Here is a 23,110-nt window from a genome sequence, read left to right as displayed (position 1 = left end):
CGACTTTGCATTTATTCAGCTGACTCTTCATGTCCCTTTCGAGCACAACCCAAAAGTGGACAACTTTCTTCCTAAACATTTGATTCTCCATCCATATGCCGTACGTGCCAATCACCACCGTGGCTGTTCTGTCTTGGCTGATACAGAAACGTCAGAACTTGCATCAGCCGGTAGAGGCGTTTTTGTTGCATGGGCTGTAAACAGTGGATATGTACAGTAGGAGCAGGGACAGAATATGATAGTTGTATGAAATGCTCTACTTTGTTTATCCTCTTTGCAGTGTTATAGAAAACAAACAAGTTTAACATGAGAGACACCTCTCAGACCTTTTATTTGTTTTCAGACAGTCCTGTTTAATAGCCTAACCTTTGCTGAACGGACAGCGTTATCAATAGCCAAGACTACTGCTGGATTACTTGACGAAAGAAATATACATTTAGCTTGGTGTATATATGAAATCGGTTGGCTATTTGTTTGCATTGAAGTTATCAGGCATCGTCAATAGGCTGCGGTTTGGAGAACGAAGCGCAAAACCTGGATCAAGGCGTATGCCTCCGATAAGTTACACGTGTTGCAAAGTACAAGGTTCTCTCATTAGCCTACACCAGGTTACCTCAACATTGGAGTTCTTTTTCATAGGCCAATCCGATATGAGTTGTGGTTGGTCCTAAAGCGCACACGTCTCTCTTCTTTTTGTAAAGATATCTATTTTATTTTATATTTTACAAGATGTCGTGTCTTTTTCTTGGAGTTATCAGAAGGTGAGTATCTAGCATATTGCAATTTGAAACATATTATTTCCTTATTGACTAACCATGGCACAGTATGCTGTACATAGTGTATTCGATGTCTATTTGAACTGTTCCCATCCTTGCTACATTTAAATTATTGCAACTGCAGTATGCAAATCATGGTATGGTGATGATGGAATAAAATGAGTTGTCATGAATGAGTAATATCACTATAGTGGATAGGATACTTTTACCAGTTATCGCAATTTCGCTCATGATATGGCTGTTGGCAGCAATCCTATGCAAACATCCTTATGATGATAGGGTATACATTTATGATGGAAAACTCAGGGAATATCAGAGATGCATTGTAACCAAATGTTAAGGACACATAAACTTGAGATTACATGTCCATAAAGTTAGGATTAAATATCCTCATTGTTAAATGGAAAGTCATATTGAAGACATTCATCATCTCCAACTTGATTGTCAATTGTTGTTAAATTGACAGTCTTGTTTTAAAATGATGAGAGGAAAGAATAACTCCAAGCTAGCCAATGAGTAGTCATTCCACCTCAAAAAGCACAAGAAAAGGTCTCCCGGGTGGCGCAGTGCTAGCTGTGCTACCAGAGACTCTGGGTTCAAGCCCAGGCTCTGTCGCAGCCGACCGTGACCGGGAGGTCCATGGGGCGACGCACAATTGGCCTAGCATCGTCCGGGTTAGGGAGGGTTTGGCCGTTAGGGATATCCTTGTCTCATTGTACTCCAGCGACTCCTGTGGCGGGCCGGGCGCAGTGCACGCTGACCAGGTCGCTAGGTGTATGGTGTTTCCTACAACACGTTGGTGTGGCTGGCTTCCGGGTTGGATGCGCGTTGTGTTAAGAAACAGTGCGGTTGGGTTGTGTTTCGGAGGACGCATGGCTCTCGACCTTCGTCTCTCCCGAGCCCGTACGGGAGTTGTTGCGATGAGACAAGACAGTAACTACTAACAATTGGATACCATGAAATTGGGGAGAAAAAAAGCACAAGAAAGAGGATTTCGACACACACCATCTCAGATCTCAGGCTTTTGACCATTTTATTGGATTCCTCATGTCTTACTGGTCGCTAGGTGTAGGATTAAGTTTGGTCCAAATCAGATGTTGGGTACTATAATTGTCACGTTCCTGACCAGTTTTCTCTTGTTTTTGTATGTGTTTAGTTGGTCAGGGCGTGAGTTGGGGTGGGCATTCTATGTTATGTGTTTCTATGTTTAGGTTCATTGTCATTTAGCCTGATATGGTTCTCAATCAGGGACAGGTGTTTTACGTTTCCTCTGATTGAGAACCATATTAAGGTAGGTTGTTCACACTGTTTGTTTGTGGGTGGTTGTCTTCCGTGTTTGTGTCTGTGCACCACACGGGACTGTTTCGTTTGTTCGTTCGTTCGTTTGTGTAGTCTGTACCTGTTCATGCGTTCTTCGTGTTTATGTAAGTTCTCTAGTTCAGGTCTGTCTACATCGTTTATTTGTTTTGTAGTTTGTTGAAGTATTTTCGTGTTTCGTTTTTACTTTAATAAATATCATTATGTCTACATATAACAACGCTGCGCTTTGGTCCAATCCCTACTCCTCCTCTTCGTACGAAGAGGAGGAGAATGACCGTTACAGAACCACCCACCTCACAAGGATCAAGCAGCGTGAGAGGAACAAGCAGCAGCGGCCAAAAAACCAGGACTCGTGGACTTGGGAGGAAATATTGAACGGAGAAGGACCCTGGGCTAAGGTGGGAGAGAATCACCGCTCTCGGGAGGCGATGGAGTCAGCGAAAGCCCAGGATCGGTGGTATGAGGAGGCAGCAAGGAGACGTGGCTGGTAACCCGAAAATAAACCCCAAAAATGTCTTGGGGGGGGGGGGGCTAAAAGGGAGTGTGGCGAAGTCAGGTAGGAGACCTGCGCCTACTCCCTGTACTTACCGTGGAGAGCGAGAGTACGGGCAGACACCGTGTTACGCAGTAGAGCGCATGGTGTCTCCTGTACGTGTGCATAGCCCGGTGCGGTACATACCAGCTCCTCGTATCGGCCGGGCTAGATTGAGTATTGAGCCAGGTGCCATGAAGCCGGCTCAACGCGTCTGGTCTCCAGTGCGTCTCCTCGGGCCGGCTTACATGGCGCCAGCCTTACGCATGGTGTCCCCGGTTCGCCTACATAGCCCGGTGCGGGTTATTCCACCTCCCCGCACTGGTCGGGCGACGGGGAGCATACAACCAGGTAAGGTTGGGCAGGCTCAGTGCTCAAGGGAGCCAGTACGCCTGCACGGTCCGGTATACCCGGCGCCACGTCCTCGCCCCAGCCCAGTACCACCAGTGCCTACACCACGCACCAGGCTTCCAGTGCGTCTCCAGAGCCCTGTTCCTCCTCCACGCACTCTCCCTATGGTGCGTGTCTCCAGCTCAGTGCCTCCAGTTCCGGCACCACGCATTAAGCCTCCTGTGCGTCTCCAGAGCCCTGTACGCACTGTTCCTTCTCCCCGTACTCGCCCTGATGTGCGTGCCCTCAGCCCGGTACCACCAGTGCCGGTACCACGCACCAGGCCTATAGTACGCCTTGAGAGTCCAGTGTGCCCTGTTGTTGTTCCCCGCACTAGCCTGAAGGTGCGTGTCCTTAGCCCGGTACCTCCAGTTCCGGCACCACGCACCAGGCCTACAGTGCGTCTCAGCCGGCCAGAGTCTGCCGTCTGCCCAGCGGCGCCTGAACTGCCCGTCTGCCCAACGCCGTCTGAACTGCCCGTCTGCCCAACGGCGTCTGAACTGCCCGTCTGCCCAACGGCGCCTGAACTGCCCGTCTGCCCAACGCCGTCTGAACTGTCCGTCTGCCAAGCGCCGCATGAACTGCCCGTCTGTACTGAGCCTGCAAAGCCGCCCGTCTGCCATGAGCCTTCAGAGCCGTCCGCCAGACAGGAGCCGCTAGAGCCTTCCGCCAGACAGGAGCCGCTAGAGCCTTCCGCCAGACAGGAGCAGCCAAAGCCTTCCGCCAGACAGGATCAGCCAGAGCCTTCCGCCAGACAGGATCAGCGAGAGCCTTCCGCCAGACAGGATCAGCCAGAGCCTTCCGCCAGACAGGATCAGCCAGAGCCGTCAGCGAGCCATGATCAGCCAGAGCCGTCAGCCAGCCATGACCAGCCAGAGCCGTCAGCCAGCCATGACCAGCCAGAGCCGTCAGCCAGCCATGACCAGCCAGAGCCGTCAGCCAGCCATGACCAGCCAGAGCCGTCAGCCAGCCATGACCAGCCAGAGCCGTCAGCCAGCCATGACCAGCCAGAGCCGTCAGCCAGCCATGACCAGCCAGAGCCGTCAGCCAGCCATGACCAGCCAGAGCTGTCAGCCAGTCCGGAGCTGCCGTCCCTCAGTCCGGAGCTGCCGTCCCTCAGTCCGGAGCTGCCGTCCCTCAGTCCGGAGCTGCCGTCCCTCAGTCCGGAGCTGCCGTCCCTCAGTCCGGAGCTGCCCCTTAGTCCGGTGCTGCCCCTTAATCCAGTGGGGTTAATTTGGAGGGTGGTCATTGGGAGGAGGCTACAAAAGCGGGGATTGACTATGGTGGGATGGGGACCACGCCCACGCCCAGAGCCTGAGCCGCCACCGTGGACAGATGCCCACCCAGACCCTCCCCTAGACTTTTGGTGGTGCGTCCGGAGTTCGCACCTTGAGGGGGGGGTTATGTCACGTTCCTGACCTGTTTTCTCTTGTTTTTGTATGTGTTTAGTTGGTCAGGGCGTGAGTTGGGGTGGGCATTCTATGTTATGTGTTTCTATGTTTAGGTTCATTGTCATTTAGCCTGATATGGTTCTCAATCAGGGACAGGTGTTTTACGTTTCCTCTGATTGAGAACCATATTAAGGTAGGTTGTTCACACTGTTTGTTTGTGGGTGGTTGTCTTCCGTGTTTGTGTCTGTGCACCACACGGGACTGTTTCGTTTGTTCGTTCGTTCGTTCGTTCGTATGTGTAGTCTGTACCTGTTCATGCGTTCTTCGTGTTTATGTAAGTTCTCTAGTTCAGGTCTGTCTACATCGTTTATTTGTTTTGTAGTTTGTTGAAGTATTTTCGTGTTTCGTTTTTACTTTAATAAATATCATTATGTCTACATATAACAACGCTGCGCTTTGGTCCAATCCCTACGGAGGAGAATGACCGTTACAATAATTTGTTGAATATTATGTGAATCCTATAAATTCAAATGTACAATTTGAGTGCCATCAATTAGTTTATTATTTCTCATAAATCAAATTAAATTTCAACAAAATAATGGTTCAGGAATGCTAATCTTAACTGTTTCTAACTGCAGAAATGATTTCAAAACAATCTGAGATGGTGGGTGTAATGGCTTGCTGAAATGACATGGAATGACCCCATTGTCACTGAACTATAAAGAAAGATCTTAATAGAAAATGCCACAGACATATAGCACAGCTCACACAACTTTGTGTGTCTTGTTTTGTGTCTGACTGATTTGGAGGTGAACAAACCTGACGGACCAGATTTCAAAAGCTGTTCGCCTCTGAGAAATTCGGACAGAATTTCAAGATCCTATTGCTTTGAATCTCTGTCATTCCACTTTCTCTTCACCACTCTTTCTCTAGGCTGTTTGGTGACGTCACACAGAGACTAACAAGTATGTGAGCAGTCTTGAGTGCATCTTGCCTTACTTTTCAGAGTGAACTGCATGACACTGTCAGTCTTACAAACTGTGTTTGTGTGTCTACTATGCATTTGTTATTGGTGTGTGGGTGTATATGTGTGTGTTGAAACGGCATCATAGTGAATTGGAGATTGTCAGGATTTGTGTAGCCGCCTAATTGACATAGAAGTTTCAATGCCTTACTTCTGCATGTCTATGTGTTATGAATGATTTTTTTCTGTATGTAGGTTGCATGTGATATGTGCATTTCTGCTCAGTTCCTGAAAATGCACTATGGACCAAGCTATTAACATTCAATTTGGGGGGAGGGTGGGTGTGATTGTGTGTGGTGCACAGTGATTGGTCTACATTTTTGGAGGTGTGTTGCATTGTCCTTGTGGAAATGAGACTAAGCAAAGCCCAGCTGGAACCCAAAGAGAGGGCCACAGGGGTTAAGAAATTATACATTTTCATGGCTATCTTTGTTCTCGCATTTCTCCCTGACTAGGCCCTATTCCCACTATGAGATCTAAAGGAGAGTCTGAGGAGCGTGGTGGCTAAAGATAATTCTACTTTTCAATTCAGTTTTCCCTGGCAAAGCAACATTCTTGGTCCACAGCTCAAATTGACCGTAAATATCACAGTAGTCACAAGCAATGTTCACAAATTTTTTTGGGGTCACTGAGCAAATTTCAGGTCTGCTGAGTTCAAACTTGAACGTTGTGAGAATTCTGTGCAACTTCCGGCGCACATTTACTGTGAACACTGAGGCTGTACCCGCTTTAAGTAATTTTTAACAGTGTTCAAGTAGGCTACTGTGGCTATTTGATCATAATGTAGGCCTACCAGAGTGGACTACCATAAAAAACTATGGAGAAAATGCGTCCCATAACATTTTAACATAGAAATAGTTGTTCTATCGTTCAGCCTACAGAGGCGGCCAATGCGTGGTGTTCAATGTAGGCCCACATTCCATGAGAATTTTGAAAAAAACATGCAGGGCTTGACATTAACTTGTTTATCCACTTGTCATTCAAACAAGGATGTGACTGAAAATATTATTTCAAAATAAAATGCATAAATATTCTCATACCGTTATTACAGAGAATCAGCCAAATTCTGCTACCCTCTGCCTATTGGCTACTTAGCTTATTTTAGCCTGTCTCAAAATACAACACTGCCCCTTTATGACAAAAAAGCTCTTTACCTGACTCGCTTTTCAAAGATGTCAAGAAATGCACATGTTTTGTGCTCATGTTTTGTGCCATTGCTGACTACAAATTAGCTATAACTGGGCTAATAACTCACTAAATAGCAAAGAAAATGTACAAATGTGCACAAGTCGCTACATGTACACTACCGTTCAAAAGTTTGGGGTCACTTAGAAATGTCCTTGTTTTTGAAAGAAAAGCATAGTCATTTACAACATTAACAATGTCTATACTTGTCACGCCCTGACCTGAGATATCTCTGTTTTCTTTATCTTTTGGTTAGGTCAGGGTGTGACTAGGGTGGGTACGTTAGTTTTTGTATTGTCTAGGGTTTTTTGTATGTCTAGGGTTTTTGTAGGACTAGGTGATTTGTGTGTCTATGGTGGCCTGATATGGTTCCCAATCAGAGGCAGCTGTTAATTGTTGTCTCTGTTTGGGGATCATATTTAGGTAGCCATTTTCCCTTTGGTGTTCGTGGGTTCTTGTCAATGTGTAGTTGCCTGTCAGCACTCGTTTTGTATAGCTTCACGTGTCGTTTTGTTATTTTGGTTAGTTTGTTCAGTGTTCATTCTTATTATAATAAAGAATGTACGCATACCACGCTGCGCCTTGGTCCGATTCATACGACGAACGTGACAATACTGGATTTCTGATCAATTTGATGTTATTTTAATGGACAAAAAATTTGCTTTTCAAAAACAAGCACATTTCTAAGTGACCCCAAACTTTTGAACGGTAGTGTAGCTCTCGCTTTGATCTTAAAACAAGCTCATCTACTCACGACCGCTCATGCTGTAAACACAGTCCAGTTCAAAGTGAATGGCAGTGGTGTAAAAAGTATCCAATTATCATACTTGAGTAAAAGTTAAGATACCTTAATAGAAAATGACTTAAGTGAAAGTCACCCAGTAAAATACTACTTGAGTAAAAGTCTGAAAGTATTTGGTTTTAAATATACTTAAGTATCGAAAGTAAATGTACTTGCTAAATAATACTTAAGTATGAAATGTAAAAGTATAACTAATTTCACATTCCTTAAATTAAGCAAACCAGACAGCACAGTTATCTTGTTTAAAAATGTACAGATAGCCAGTGGCACTCTCCAACACTCAGACATCATTTACAAACAAAGCATTTATGTTTAGTGAGTCTGCCAGATCAAAGGCAGTAGGGGTGACCAGGGATGTTCTCTTGATAAGTGTGTGAATTTGACCATTTTCCTGTTCTGCTAAGCATTCAAAATGTAACATGTACTTTTGGGTCTCAGGAAAAATGTATGAAGTGTAAAGTACATTATTTTCTTAAGGAATGTTGTGGAGCAAAAGTTGGCAAAAATATGAATAGTAAAGTAAAGTACAGATACCCCAAAAAACTACTTAAGTAGTACTTTAAAGTATTTGTACTTAAGTACTTTACACCACTGGTGAATGGAACAAATCCATATATGGCAATGGTCTGTTTGCATATAGGCCTACTGCAGCTCTGATTGGCTATGACACACTGGTCTGTGTAGAGTAGGGCCTGAGTCGTGCCTGTCAATGCAATAGAATCCTACTCCGATGAGTTTTGACTACAACAAAACCTCTTGCATAGTTAGTTTTGCATACTAAGTTTTGCATAGTTTATTTTGTTTCGGTATGTTGCATTGAAAGTGGCTAATATTGCGTTGATTCGATAACAATTCCCACGGTAAAGGGAAACGTTGATAGTGTTAAGGTTGCGAAGGTTCAACTGAGATAGGAACAATATCACACCTGAACTTGGTTAAAATAATTGTTTAATTCAAAAGTTTAATAAATGGCAAATACAATTTCCGTATATACGGGTTCAATGTTTCATCACGCAGGATAAGACAGAGAACTGATTTGTTCCTGACAAAGATAGTATATTATACTCGTGACAGAGATTAGTTCCCACTTCCGAGCCGGCCTGTCAGAGTAGAGACTGGGCGTGGTTTAGACTCACCCAGCCTATCGTTGGTGTTGGCACATAAGCTGGTCCCAGCCCCTTTGCGCTCTCTGGTGTCCTGTCGCTGTTGCTGTGTAGATTACGCTCCCTCACCCCAGAGACTGGGGTCAGACAGTTTTGTAACATTGTCTGAGATATTTGCACCTGTATACAATGTCCACTGTTCTCGCTCAAGGCTAACTACAGCTTCCCAGCACTCTTATCTGAGGCTAACTGTTACTTCCAGCACACACACACAGACATCCAGGCGCCCAGACCAACAGTTAGCTAATATTCAATCACGTTTGTTATAGTATTCAATCACATATAATACAGTTGCTAATATTCAATCACGTGTGTTATAGTATTGGGTTATAGTGCATAACTCAGAACCTCACATATGTTCTTCGTGTGTATAGTTTATCTGTTATTGTCTATTGTACACCACAGTCAGCAGTCTCCTGATTCACCCCCCTCCCTCTACACCCCTCCTGTGCCTCTCTAAGATTAGCACAGTCTCGGTCACACAGTACAGCTTAACACACACACATTTCACACTGCTGTTCATATCTTATGCTCAGATACATTTGTTGCATAGGCTGTGGCCTCATGGTTAGGCCCTGAGCACTGGTAAGAGTGAGAACAATGGAAAATGCAGGTTCACATGAGTCAGTAATTCAAACTTTAATGCATAAGAAGCCCTACTAGCTTATAGTTAGTTAAGCATGTCAAAAAACCTTATAAAACCCCACAATAGTGTTAACTAACGGGGAAAACTCTAGAAAGTTGAGTGAAGTTCAATCTCTGCGCGGGCTGATATTTCTTCCGCAAGGCAGTCCCTGAGGGAGCTGCGCGCAGTTTAGAGGGAACATTGGTCACAAGCCAGGAAGCATAAACTATTCAACAATGACAGATGCTTTTCCTCTAAAACGTATACACTATTGAATAATGCAACCAAACCATATTCCACTCTTGAATAATGCAACAATTCACAAGCCTGTGCAGACAATTAAAATTGTTTATTTTCTGGTCTGTAGGCTATACTCATTACATTTTAGTTTCAAGACAAAAGCACAGTTGCTATAACAGGATGGCTTCATCAAGTAACGTTAGCATATCAAAAAGGAACTATTAACCCTTTCATACGAATATAAAAGTGCATTAGGCCTATCTTACAACATTTCAACAAACGACGCTTCATTTTTATTAATATCATGCAAGTCATTTTATGTGGTATAAGCAAATTGTGACTGAAAATGTGGGTATAAGTGAATTCACCCAAAGAGGTGTTTTATATTGAAGCCCATACCGCCACCCAAATGTTTTTTATAAAATGCACTTCGTAACATATCATACATAGGTATGGTGAGCTACATTGAAAAATGACACAAGCAGATTTGTACAGAAGTGCTGCTATGGTACTTGTAGTGGAAGCTGGGACTTTTGTCATACCCTTAAATGGAAACATGTTGCGCTTATACAATACATACGAGCACATGTTATATGTTGAGCACAGTCCTCCCATTACCTTATACATCTACCATGACAATCTGTCAAAAGTGGGTGATGGGTAAAGAGGACTGATGGGCGGCAGAGAGAGAGAGGGCAGGAGGATGAAATAAGCTATCAAAGGTCAAAGGTGAAACGGAGGAGAGGGGGACCTTTGAAAAGTAAGAAAATAGGAAGAAAGTTTAAACCAGGGTTGCCCAACTGACGACACGTGGGCCGAATTTGGCCCACTGGTGGTTTTATTTGGCCCCCAAGTTTTCTGAGCAAAATATATATTATTTTATTCATTTTTATTTTAATTGTTGGACATACATAAAACACTGTAAACACCAGGAAATCAGCTCCAAGTTATTTACATTTTGGAAATCTGTTCTCAAGAATTCCCAAGCATTATAGCGAGATTGTATAGAAATGTAAGCAAGGTCTGAAATGATGATGTTTTAGTCAAATATTATATCTGTTTGGGCTTCTTGCGGTCGATTTGCAGTCAACAAATTATTTGTAATTATGTTCCGGCCCCCCGACCATCTGCTCAATAGAAAAATTACCCCTTGGCTGAATCTAGTTGATGATCCCTGGTTTAAAAGAAAAAGAGAAACCAACCTCCACTCACTCTTGGCTCCCTAATTCTTATTTACTGTGAGTTAAGTTATAGACAGACGCTCAAGTGATTACTCTAACAATTGGGCTCAACATGACAGGACAAAAGCTCCTACAGTATGTGCTCTATATATATTTTCAGTAAAGTCTGCTTGCAGTGACCTGTTCCTGAGAATGGCAATCTACACAGAGGAAAGGGTGGAAAGCCTAACCGTTCTCCTCTTCTGGTTCATTTTTTGTATTCTTGCTTGCTCTCTCTTTTCCTACTCAGTACTTTGTGGGCAAAAGGTCTCTCTCTCCTTCCCTCCCAGTCTGAAGTTTCTCAATACACACATCTGGATGTCACGCCCTGACCTTAGAGATCCTTTTAATTCTCTATTTGGTAGGTCAGGGTGTGACCAGGGTGGGAAATCTATGTTTATATTTCTTTGTTGGCCGAGTATGGTTCCCAATCAGAGGCAGCTGTCTATCGTTGTCACTGATTGGGGATCATACTTAGGCAGCCCTTTTTCCCACCTTCAGTTGTGGGATCTTGTCTTTGTGTTTTTTGGTGGAACTTTTAAAATGAAAGGAAATGTACGCCTACCACGCTGCACCTTGGTCTTCATTTAACGACGGACATAACACTGGTCGACTGCATGCAGAAATGAATCACTTATAATAGACTTCATAAACTGGAGAAGATCTAAGATGACTTCTCATCACATACATGGTTAAACAGTGTTTAAACAATACTTGTTCCCTGTGACATTGGGCATTTTCCCATCAACAACAATCTATATTCTCAGTTTGCACCTAGGACACTGGGCAGCCTTCAACCCTTCCTTTAGAAATGGCCGTTGTTTACACAGGAAGTTTAATGACACCCACAATGCAGCCAATTGGGACAGACTTTGTCAGCCCTTTTACCGGAACCTGTCTTTCACCTAGCTACCAAGGTAGAATAGTGTGATTTAAATTCTTAGCCAAATTAGTCAATAGACCTAGCCATGAGTTGGATTGCAAGTCAAATTATGAGGCAGCTCCTAGAGGCAAAGAGATAGCCAAACCAGCTCCAGAGGTTCCTAGACACGTCAGTATAAAGAGTTATTTAACTTTTTTTAAAAACAAAGTTTCAATTGAATAGTGCATCTGAGCACACATAGAATCCTCCTCAGACTTTTTTTTGTTGTCAAACCATCAACCCATCGCGCCTGGTGTTTCTAGTCAGCTAGCCAGAGCTCTCACACATGTTGTAATTGATTGTGTTTTGCCCTTGCTTGTGGACACTGTGCTGTTAACAAACAAAAGAAAGCCCCCCCACGTGCCCCCACCATTATAAAGAGCTCTGAGCTGAAGTCTCAGGTTGCACTGCCCTAGGCTGTAGTTTGCATCCCAATGGCAACTTCATGCTACTCAGTTATATAATTAAGGAGCCCAAGGAAGAGCAGGAAAACCAAGCTGGTTAGGGATATGTCAGGTCTGTCGATGGCCTGTCATAGTGATGTCTGTCTCGTGCAGATGATTAAATAATAGTGAACATGTATGGGTATTATTTGTTTCTAACCATACACCTGATAATGAAATGTTATTCTAGAATATGTTCAGAAGTAACACATTCACAGTGCTTGCCGTGGTTTAGGTAAAACAAAATTCCCAAGAATGGGTTTGGAGAAGAACCCAAGTCTACTCCTCAGTGACACTACATTAGTCGATTACCCCATTGCATTATTTACCTGTGGATTGCTCTAATACTAGCACTAATAGTAAGAATGTAGTGACACATTTTCCTGTAATCTACTCTCAATAGAATTGCATCCCTGAAACCATACTGAAGGGGTTGATTGTGTATCTTGCTACTATTGTGCATCTTGCTACCCAGTATTTAAATGTTGTTGCCTATTTTAACACCAGATGTAAATTTGATATCCATTGGGGGCACATCTTATTTGATAACTGCGAGTTGCTAAATTATCATAGTATTGCTCCTCTTACAGCTGCTATCAGCCAGCAACCTAAAATCATGTCTGTATGGTACAGTATGTTTGAATACAGTTCCTCCCCTGTAAACCTCTGTAACACACCCACTTCTACCTCCCTGTGTCTTGGTACAGACGGGGTGGTGTGGGGGCATCTGTGGGGGTCCGCTCCCTGGCCTCGATCCCCTCTCTGCCCCCAGCGGTGGCTGACTTTGTGAAGGGGGCGGTGGATGAGTGCAAGCCTGCCAATGTGCATGTGGTGACGGGGAGTGCAGAAGAGTCGGCCCATATCCTAGCTGGCCTGGAGAAGGAGGGCATGGTGAAGAAGCTACCGAAGTATGAGAACTGGTGAGTGCTGCTGTGATCACTGCTACACAGGTTTAGTAGGAATTTGGCTCTTTATGTCACAAAGTAGGTTAAGTTCACTAGTGATCTAAGCTAATGTAGAGCAGAATACATAAAAAATATTCTGGTTAGTGAAGAATTCTTAAATTGAATGTACGTTATTTAGAGTACTAAGTCTGTCAAACAAAGTTATCTGTCTGACTCTGTAATATTAATCTGAAACAATTTCAGTCATACATCAAAGAATCTCTTGGGTCACTTTTTCCACTGTGGCCCTTGAGTTCAACAAAAGACTCCAGGCCTGTTATACTCATTGCCATAAAGAATTATAAGATAATTAATAGTCTGTTTATGGCTTTTCTCTCTGGGCAGCTGGCTGGCACGCACAGACCCCAAGGATGTGGCTCGCGTGGAGAGTAAGACAGTGATCGTCACCAAGAACCAGAGGGACACCATCCCCACCCCCGGTGGGGGGGCTAAGAGCCAGCTGGGCAGCTGGATGAGTGAGGGTGACTTCCAGAAGGCCAGGAAGGACCGCTTCCCAGGCTGCATGGCAGGTACTGTACTGTACACACCGTTCTACTCTGGAGCTTTCAGACAAGAGGTTTAACACAACCTCTCTATAGTTTCAGCTGCCTGTATCAGTTGTCTGTAATGGACTGTCAGTCTTCATTCAAATTGGGTTTGTCTAAAATAACTAGCTAAGGCGTCAGTGGCAAATGTTATAGTTGACTATCAGCGTTGTGTTATAATGTTACACTACTGAAGTACAATTTGGACTAATTAGACTATTTAGACAGTAAGAGGGTCAAGAGTAATTAAATATCAAATGGTAGAGTTTAGGAATAAAGTGTGGGGTTAAATGATTCTCTGAAACAGTCAAATTTTATTGAGACACCAGGGCTTTCAACTAGCCAACTGAGACTTGTCTGTAATGAGAAAAAATGTCTAACACTCAATTAAAATTTTAATTACTTAATTTCCTCATTCTTCCTCAGGTCGAACCATGTATGTGATCCCTTTCAGTATGGGCCCGGTGGGCTCTCCGCTGTCTAAGTTTGGCGTGCAGGTGACGGACTCGCCCTACGTGGTGGCCAGCATGGGCATAATGACACGCATGGGCACCCCAGTCATGGACAAGCTGTCACAGGGGGCAGAGTTTGTGCGCTGCCAGCACTCCCTCGGGCAACCTCTCCCACTGAAAGGTACCACTGCCCAGAGACTCTCTCTCTATCGCCATCTTGTAAGTTATATCATAAACTTGGAAAACAACAACATTGTTGCATATCACATACAGTTGAAGTCGGAAGTTTACATACACTTAGGTTGGAGTCATTAAAATGTGTTTTTCAACCACTCCACAAATTTCTTGTTAACAAACTATAGTTTTGGAAAGTTGGTTAGGACACCTACTTTGTGCATGACACAAGTCATTTTTCCAACAATTGTTTACAGACAGATTATTTCACATATAATTCACTATACCACAATTCCAGTGGGTCAGAAGTTTACATACACTAAGTTGACTGTGCTTTTAAACAGCTTGGAAAATTCCATAAAATTATGTCTTGGCTTTAGAAGCTTCTGATAGGCTTATTGACATAATTTGAGTCAATTGGAGGTGTACCTGTGGATGTATTTCAAGGCCTACCTTCAAACTCAGTGCCTCTTTGCTTGACATCATGGGAAAATCAAAAGAAATCAGCCAAGACCTCAGAAAAACAATTGTAGACCTCCACAAGTCTGGCTCATCCTTGGGAGCAATTTCCAAATGCCTGAAGGTACCATGTTCATCTGTACAAACAATAGTACGCAAGTATATACACCATGGGACCATGCAGCCGTCATACCACTCAGGAAGGAGACGCGTTCTGTCTCCTAGAGATTAATGTACTTTGGTGCGAGAAGTGCAAAACAATCCCAGAACAACAGCAAAGGACCTTGTGAAGATGCTGGAGGAAACAGGTACAAAAGTATCTATATCCACAGTAAAATGAGTCCTATGTCGACATAACCTGAAAGGCTGCTCAGCAAGGAAGAAGCCACTGCTCCAAAACCGCCATAAAAAAGCGATTTGCAACTGCACATGGGGACAAAGATCGTACTTTTTGGAGAAATGTCCTCTGGTCTGATGAAACAAAAATAGAAATGCTTGGCCAGAATGACCATCGTTATGTTTGGAGGAAAAAGGGGGAGGCTTGCAAGCCGAAGAACATCATCCCAACCGTGAAACACAGGGGTGGCAGCATCATGTTGTGGAGGTGCTTTGCTACAGGAGGGACTGGTGCACTTCACAAAATAGATTGCATCATGAGGATGGAAAATGATGTGGATATATTGAAGCAACATCTCAAGACATCAGTCAGGAAGTTAAAGCTTGGTCGCAAATGGGTCTTCCAAATGGACAATGACCCCAAGCATACTTCCAAAGTTGTGGCAAAATGGCTTAGGGACAACAAAGTCAAGGTATTGGAGTGGCCATAACAAAATTCACCCAAGCTTGTGGGAAGCTTGTGGAAGGCTACCCGAAACGTTTGAGCCAAGTTAAGCAATTTAAAGGCAATGCTACCAAATACTAATTGAGTGTATGTAAACTTCTGACCCACTGGGAATGTGATGAAAGAAATAAAAGCTGAAATAAATCATTCTCTCTACTATTATTCTGACATTTCATATTCTTAAAATAAAGTGGTGATCCTAATTGACCTAAGACAGGGAATTTTTACTAGGATGAAAAAAAACTGATTATAAAAGTATTTGGCTAACGTGTATGTAAACTTCCGACTTCAACTGTATCCTACATAATTATACATGTTCAGCAGTATGCCGTTCAAGCACCATTTGCCTCACCTCATTTTGTCTTTCTCCATCTATTCCATCCCTTGCTTTCAAATTCACCCCTCCATCACCATCTTCCTCCCATGCTCCCCACCTCCTCCTCCGCTCCTCCCAGCTCCCCTGGTCAACTCGTGGCCGTGTAACCCAGAGAAGGTGCTGATCTCCCACCTGCCAGACACCAGGCAGATCCTGTCTTTCGGCAGCGGCTACGGAGGCAACTCCCTGCTGGGCAAGAAGTGCTTCGCTCTGCGGATCGCCTCGCGCATCGCCAAGGATGAGGGCTGGCTGGCCGAACACATGCTGGTGAGAACAGGGACCTGATAAGGGTGCACAGACAGGAATGTATTCCCTTTTTTGAAGGGGTTCCAACAGGAATACTGTATCTTAGACATGAAGAGCAGACAGGGCTCAAAGACAGGGAACATAGTAATGAGTAAAAGAGGGAATTCTGTGCTGACCTGCAATATCAGGAGATGGATTACCAGATTCAGATCTGAGCATACTGTATGTGACAGAGTCAGTGCCTCATGCAGTAGCAGTGAGTAGTTAGTTAGTCCCTTCTGATGTTCCTACATTACCGGTGAAACTGCCCAGTCAATGCAACACCTACCCTCTCTGAAAATATCTCCCTCTCTCTCGTTCTCTCTTTTCTGTCACTCCTCCCCCACTAGATCCTGGGCATCACCAATCCTCTGGGAGTGAAGCGTTACGTGGCGGCGGCGTTCCCAAGTGCTTGTGGGAAAACCAACCTGGCCATGATGAAGCCTGCGCTGCCTGGCTGGACTGTGGAGTGTGTGGGAGACGACATCGCCTGGATGAAGTTTGACAGCCAGGGTGAGGGGAGGGATGCACACTCAACACACACTCTGAGACTCTGAGCTTCTGTAGAGACAATGACAGACTAGTAAAGGCTCAAACAGTAACATACTAGAGCATTCACACTCATGTTATTCATTTCATGGCCAGACAAGTTGTACAACCCATTGCAACTATAACCAGCAACTCCCACTTGTCAAGTCCTTTCCCCTCCTTTTCTTAGAGAGGAAATTATTAAATTGACGACATCACTTCCTTCAAGGAATAAATCCTTTAATGTATGTCTGTGACTCACCTTGTCACTTTCTCCTCAGGTAAACTCAGGGCCATCAACCCAGAGAACGGCTTCTTCGGCGTGGCTCCTGGCACGTCCCTGAAGACCAACCCTCACGCTATGGCGACCATCGCCAAAAACACAGTGTTCACCAACGTGGGCGAGACCAGCGACGGAGGGGTATGGTGGGAGGGACTGGACCCCCCTGCTGCAGGGGTCTCCCTGACCGACTGGCACGGCAAATCCTGGAAAGCAGGTAGAGTTGACTCACTGTAGTGTAATGACTCACTGTAGTGGGGTATCAGGTAGCCTAGTGGTTGGAGCGTTGGACTAGTAACCAAAAGGTTGCAAGATCGAATCCCCGCGCTGACAAGATGAAAATCTGTTGTTCTGCCCCTGAACAAGGCAGTTATCCCACTGTTCCTAGGCCGTCATTGAAAATAAGAATTTGTTCATAACTGACTTGCCTAGTTAAACAAAGGTAAAATTAAAATAAAAAATAACAGTGGACAGGTAGAGTTGACTCACTGTAGTGTTAACAGTGGACAGGTAGAGTTGACTCACTGTAGTGTTCACAGTGGGCAGGTAGAGTTGACTCCCTGTAGTGTTAACAGTGGACAGGTAGAGTTGACTCACTGTAGTGTTAACAGTGGACAGGTAGAGTTGACTCACTGTAGTGTTAACAGTGCCTCCTGGATACATGGTGTGACACTGTCCTTGTGTTGTCATTGGGTAGAGAAAGTACACAGTGACACTTCATTAGAATGTCTGCTCATTAACTACTTATAGTTAACCATTAGTAAACTCTTTGTAAATCCCTACATAGCATTTATCCATGAATCTAGTAGCATTAAGAACAATGTAATCATGTTTCTAAGTTATTTATATGCTTATCATCAAATCAAATGTTGTAGAAATGTTCATGTACTAGTACTACTAATTTCTATACAGTCATGTTTTATTCTGTTAATAGTATTCACCCTCTTTCTCTTCTTCCACAGGAGACTCTGCCCCGTGTGCCCACCCCAACTCCAGGTTCTGTACCCCGGCGGCCCAGTGTCCCATTATCGACCCCCAGTGGGAGAGTGACGAGGGAGTGCCCATCGATGCCATCATCTTCGGTGGCAGAAGGCCAGAGGGTGAGTGGCCTTTAATGATCCAATGACTAAAACACTGGAACTCTGGAACTTTAGGAACTCGTATACAACAAGAATAATATTATATTGTCATTGTATTCATGTAGCAGACACTCCTATACAGCAAACCTCTGGTGCTATATCCAGTGTTACAAATTATACCGTTTGGTTAATGTAACTGGAAAATAGATTATTCTGTATTATAACTGTTTTGAAATGGTATGTTCTAAAATTCTTGCTCCCAGTGTTGTGGGAGCTGTGGGACACTCTGTCACATTGTTGGCCATGTCCTGACCCCTGACCTCTCTGTTTCCCAGGTGTCCCACTGGTGTATGAGTCGTTTAGCTGGCGTCACGGTGTGTTTGTGGGAGCCTCTATGAGGTCTGAGGCCACAGCAGCTGCTGAGTACAAAGGTACAGTACCTCATAAACCTCATTAAAGAGCTTGTCATAGAACTACATTTGTTAGTACGTCATTTAAGTGGATATGAGCTGTCTATAGAGTACAACGGAAAATTAGACAATAGAACAGGAAAAACATATCTAGGGCTAATATCCCCTGATTAGGTGGTATACTGTATTCCCTGATTAGGTGGTATACTGTATTCCCTGATTAGGTGGTATACTGTATCCCCTGATTAGGTGGTATACTGTATCCCCTGATTAGGTGGTATACTGTATCCCCTGATTAGGTGGTATACTGTATCCCCTGATTAGGTGGTATACTGTATTCCCTGATTAGGTAGTATACTGTATTCCCTGATTCCTCTCCAGCAGTGTCAATGTATAAAGCAATGACCTTTTGATTAAAATGTTTTTTTTCATCCCTAGGCAAGGTTATCATGCATGACCCCTTCGCCATGCGTCCCTTCTTCGGCTACAACTTCGGCGACTACCTGGCCCACTGGCTCAGCATGGAGACCCGCAAGGCTCCCACCCACCTGCCCAAGATCTTCCACGTCAACTGGTTCCGTAAGGACCCCACGTCGGGCTCCTTCCTCTGGCCAGGCTTCGGGGACAATGCCCGCGTGCTGGAGTGGATCTTCAAGCGTTGCGGCCGCGAGAGGGAGGACGAGGCAGCAAAGAAGAGCTTGGTGGGCTGGGTGCCACAGGAGGGAGCCATCAACCTGCAGGGCCTGGGCAGCAAGGTGGACATGGTGGCCCTCTTCGATCTGCCCAAGGCCTTCTGGGAGAAGGAGACCCAGGAGCTGCGGGCGTACTTTACCCAGCAGGTGGGAGCCGACCTCCCCCAACAGGTGGAGGGAGAGCTGAAGGCTCTGGAGGACAGGATCAGGAATGGAGAGGCATAGACCCAGATGAGTCAGAGTTGAAGAGAGAAAGTTTAGACTATTGGACATTACACTACACTGATGTTGCAATATGGTGGGGATGGGTAGGGTGGGGGGTAAGAAAAAGTGACTGACAAACTGATTGCAGTTTGGGGGAAACTGCATTGAGTATATGTGGGAAGATGTAAACGAAAGGTTCTAAATTGTAAGAGAATACAATGATATGATGTGACTGCATCACTAACGAATGCAGTTCAGTCGCCACTCACTGTCAATGGATATTTGAGTAGAATCAATGTGTAGTAATGCCTTACATCTTGCAATGAAGTACAAAGGCATTGGATGTTTGTTTACAAGCTATTAGCCCAAATAAACATCGCTTATCATAAGGTTTAATATCCATTTTGCAGAATATTAACATCTTTTGAAATGCACTGCTGGCCTCTTACTAGTCACTGAGATTACTGAATGGCCATTGGCTTGAACATGTGGAGGAAATACATCTGATTGGCTCAGGGAAACCAAAACATTTGAACTAAATTCCATTGGGTGAAAGATTAATTTGCAATTTTTGGCAACTTGTATCGTCTTCAATAAAAATGCATGATAATGATATGTTTACTTTGTTCAATGTTGGACCAATAATACATTCAATGGAAATTTCATTTAAACGTTTTTATTACGATGCAATTAATAAACATCCTCAAAATCTGCCTCAATTGTGTCTTTTGATCAACACTCAACATAAAATGATAACATGATAACTCCTAAAAAGATACATGGACTGTATATAATATTATAAAGATAACTGTATTAAAGAAAAGGGAAACTGTGACCAATAGATTTGATCATCAGTCAGGCTATTTACACTTACTTCACCAACTTCCTGTCTTGTTTCAAACCACTGTCTCCAGCTAATTTTGTGTCTCTCCTCAAGCAATCAACCATTTAATGTATTTATAGAGCCCTTTTTACAACAGCAGTTGTCACAAAGTGCTTATACAGAAACCGAGCGTAAAACCCCAGAGAGCGAGCAATGCAGTCATAGTTGACTTTATATGGCTTTAAACTGCCTTCAGTTGCACAATCATGTGAATTCGCTATAGCTTGTGGAACCCACACTTAATCAGTTAAGCACTTTTCACATCAGAAAATTCAACAAATATGCAAATAATTGAGTTGCACAAAGTTAGAAATAAAAAAATCTGCCAATTAGAAAACAAATACTCAATACATACTGTACATACCAAAAATACTTCAAATGCACTTTTCTTATCCACTTGTGAGTAAACCAAATCTAGGTCGTTAACTGGAGGTTCCTGGGCCCCTCTCCCGGTCACACTGACTTCAGCGTATTCACTCTCCTGCCCCTGTTCCCTGTCCAGGGCTGCAGCTGGGGTCTCTTTGAGCCGAAGTTTGGAGAAGTCTCTCACCGTAGTGGATCTCCTCAGGCTGGTCTTCTGCAGGTTCCTCTGGTTCCTCGCCGTAGTGGATCTACTCAGGCTGGTCTTCTGCAGGTTCCTCTGGTTCCTCGCCGTAGTGGATCTACTCAGGCTGGTCTTCTGCAGGTTCCTCTGGTTCCTTGCCGTAGTGGATCTACTCAGGCTGGTCTTCTGCAGGTTCCTCTGGTTCCTCGCCGTAGTGGATCTACTCAGGCTGGTCTTCTGCTGGTTCCTCTGCTTCCTCTTCGGCCGTCGGCTGGTTAGTGTGCACCGTCCCAAACAGGGAGTTCTGTGGAGAGAACACAGAGAGGAACAGGTGTAAAGCTCTAAGGTCCTTACAGCAGGTTAAACAACACATGCTGAGGATACGTTAATAAAACTGTCTTCTGTAGGTTCAGGAGAAGCAGAGAATTACATTATTGACTGGCATTTTGTCAATAAATGATCTACAATCTAAATGCTTAGTAATCAAAGAAGATACAGCATAGCTATGTTGTTATCATTCGATGTTCTTACAGGATGTGGTATTGCCATCGGTGTGGTCACATCACCCTAAAAGTCCTGGATTTTCTCCTCCTGGAAGACATTTAGAAAGGTCTTCTGAATGCACTGAGAAGGTTTTAACATACAAAGCACAAACACACATAAATATTTTGCATTGAGGCCAGGGATAGCGTGTACCACCCAGGCTGCCAAGCAAAAAGAACCCAAGAGTTTCTGCTACAATCCCAAAAACCATAAGGTAAACAGACTCTTCTTGCCCTGAAAATACAGCACACATTTCTTACAAAAAGATCTCTAAAGTATATCTAACCAAAGATTGTGCCCTATGGGCCTCTTTTTTACCTTCAATAGCTAGCTGCACTTTCATTGAATTCTCAATGCTGTGATCATCTCTTGCTTCACAGTAGTACAGCCCTCCATCACCAACAGTCACATTGAGGGCGTCTGTCCAGATGCTACCCGGGCTGGTTTACCCCCACTGATCTGGAACCAGGTAAAGTTTGTCACAGGATGTTTGGCTGTAGTTCAGATTCACACAACTGCCCACTGATACTGGATCAGCTGTACTGAGGGAGACTGAGGTGTCCTTAAGTGAGACTGAGGGAGAGGGGTTAATGAAGAGTGCATCTGCTATAGTGAATTGTCTGATCAATACCATAATCAGTGAAATCATAATGATAGATTTACAGGCCCCAAATATTAGATTTTTATTTAACTAGGCAAGTCAGTTAAGAAATAATTCTTATTTACAATGACAGCCTAGGAACAGTAGGTTAACTGCCTTGTTCAGGGGCAGAACGACAGATTTTTACCTTGTCAGCTCGGGGATTTGATCTAGCAACCTTTCAGTTACTGGCCCAACACTAACCACTAGGCTACCTGCCGCTCTAAAACATTAAGCGTTGTGATATGGTCAGATGTCTTGTAGCTTACTGGATAGACTGCAGTAAAAGTTATGTTTTTCTCCTGATGAAGGTGTGAAGGTCACCGTGAATAGAACTGATTTGGTTTGGTCTGGATTCTCTTGTTGTTTCTTAGGTGTGGACTTTGTTGGGAGAGTCCATTTCAGCTCAGCGGGGTGTTCAGGACAAGGTGCGACAGCAGAGCAGTTCAAACTGACAGGTGTGTCCTCCTTTTACCTCACCTGAGACAGTAATGTTGGGTCTGAGAGGCAAATCTGTAATACTTGCAAACACAAACATAAAGCACTTTTGTCAGCCTCCATCAGTCCAGCTGATCCATTATCAGTGGGCAGCTGTGTGAATCTGACCTCCCCATTTGGCCACTTGTTTACATTTGTATATAATTTGATACAAGTAATCGAAGTGGGAGAAAATACTTTATAAACAACTAAACAGATTTCTTACTTAACTTATATTTGAGTATGCCTCCATATGAATGTTAGAAGGAATGGTCTATTCTCAATCCTGAAGATGTAACGGCTTTCTTCCTGGGATGAAGGAGAGGACCAAAATGCAGCGCAGTTAGTGTTCAACATGTTTAATCAGACGATAAACGGTGAACATTAACAAATAACAAAATGTGAAAGCCGAGACAGTCCTATCTGGTGCAGAACACAAACACAGAGACAGGAAACAACCACCCACAATCCCCAACACAAAACAAGCCACCTATATATGATTCTCAATCAGGGACAACGATTGACAGCTGTCTCTGATTGAGAACCATATTAGGCTGGACACAGAAACAGACTAACTAGACACACAACATAGAATTCCCACCCAGCTCACGTCCTGACCAACACTAAACAAGCAAAACACATAAGAACTCTGGTCAGGACGTTACAGAAGAAGTATTTATCAGTGTAACTGGTGGTTACATTGAAGAAGACCGTGATGCAG

At 44.0% G+C, this 23,110-nt stretch overlaps 1 protein-coding gene and 1 long non-coding RNA gene across 2 annotated transcripts; one reads left to right on the top strand and one right to left on the bottom strand.

Annotated features, from left to right (window-relative positions):
- Positions 1 to 218: 218 nt before the first annotated feature.
- Positions 219 to 20,015, top strand: LOC120051050 (phosphoenolpyruvate carboxykinase, cytosolic [GTP]-like). The gene is made up of 10 exons (XM_038997667.1): positions 219 to 761; positions 12,741 to 12,953; positions 13,323 to 13,507; positions 13,949 to 14,155; positions 15,904 to 16,091; positions 16,460 to 16,622; positions 16,919 to 17,134; positions 17,880 to 18,017; positions 18,332 to 18,427; positions 18,845 to 20,015. The coding sequence occupies exons 1-10, from the start codon at positions 730 to 732 to the stop codon at positions 19,321 to 19,323; spliced, it is 1,917 nt and encodes a 638-aa protein (XP_038853595.1). The 5' UTR covers positions 219 to 729; the 3' UTR covers positions 19,324 to 20,015.
- Positions 19,951 to 21,856, bottom strand: LOC120051051. Its single transcript, XR_005477222.1, has 3 exons — positions 21,591 to 21,856; positions 21,261 to 21,320; positions 19,951 to 21,033 (listed from the first exon to the last, which is right to left on the bottom strand). It is a non-coding gene; the product is annotated as an uncharacterized LOC120051051 (long non-coding RNA).
- Positions 21,857 to 23,110: the final 1,254 nt, after the last annotated feature.

Source organism: Salvelinus namaycush, chromosome 7 (assembly GCF_016432855.1).
Source record: "Salvelinus namaycush isolate Seneca chromosome 7, SaNama_1.0, whole genome shotgun sequence".
NCBI classification, from domain to species: Eukaryota; Metazoa; Chordata; class Actinopteri; order Salmoniformes; family Salmonidae; genus Salvelinus; species Salvelinus namaycush.
This window is presented reverse-complemented; position numbering and strand designations above follow the sequence as displayed.

Bases quoted from the DNA above. Each gene is read 5' to 3' on its own strand.
- LOC120051050 (XM_038997667.1), top strand. From the start codon at position 730: ATGTCGTGTCTTTTTCTTGGAGTTATCAGAAG. The intron at 762-12,740 runs GTGAGTATCTAG...GTCTTGGTACAG, and splicing joins TTTCTTGGAGTTATCAGAAG to ACGGGGTGGTGTGGGGGCAT. The intron at 13,508-13,948 runs GTACTGTACTGT...ATTCTTCCTCAG, and splicing joins CTTCCCAGGCTGCATGGCAG to GTCGAACCATGTATGTGATC.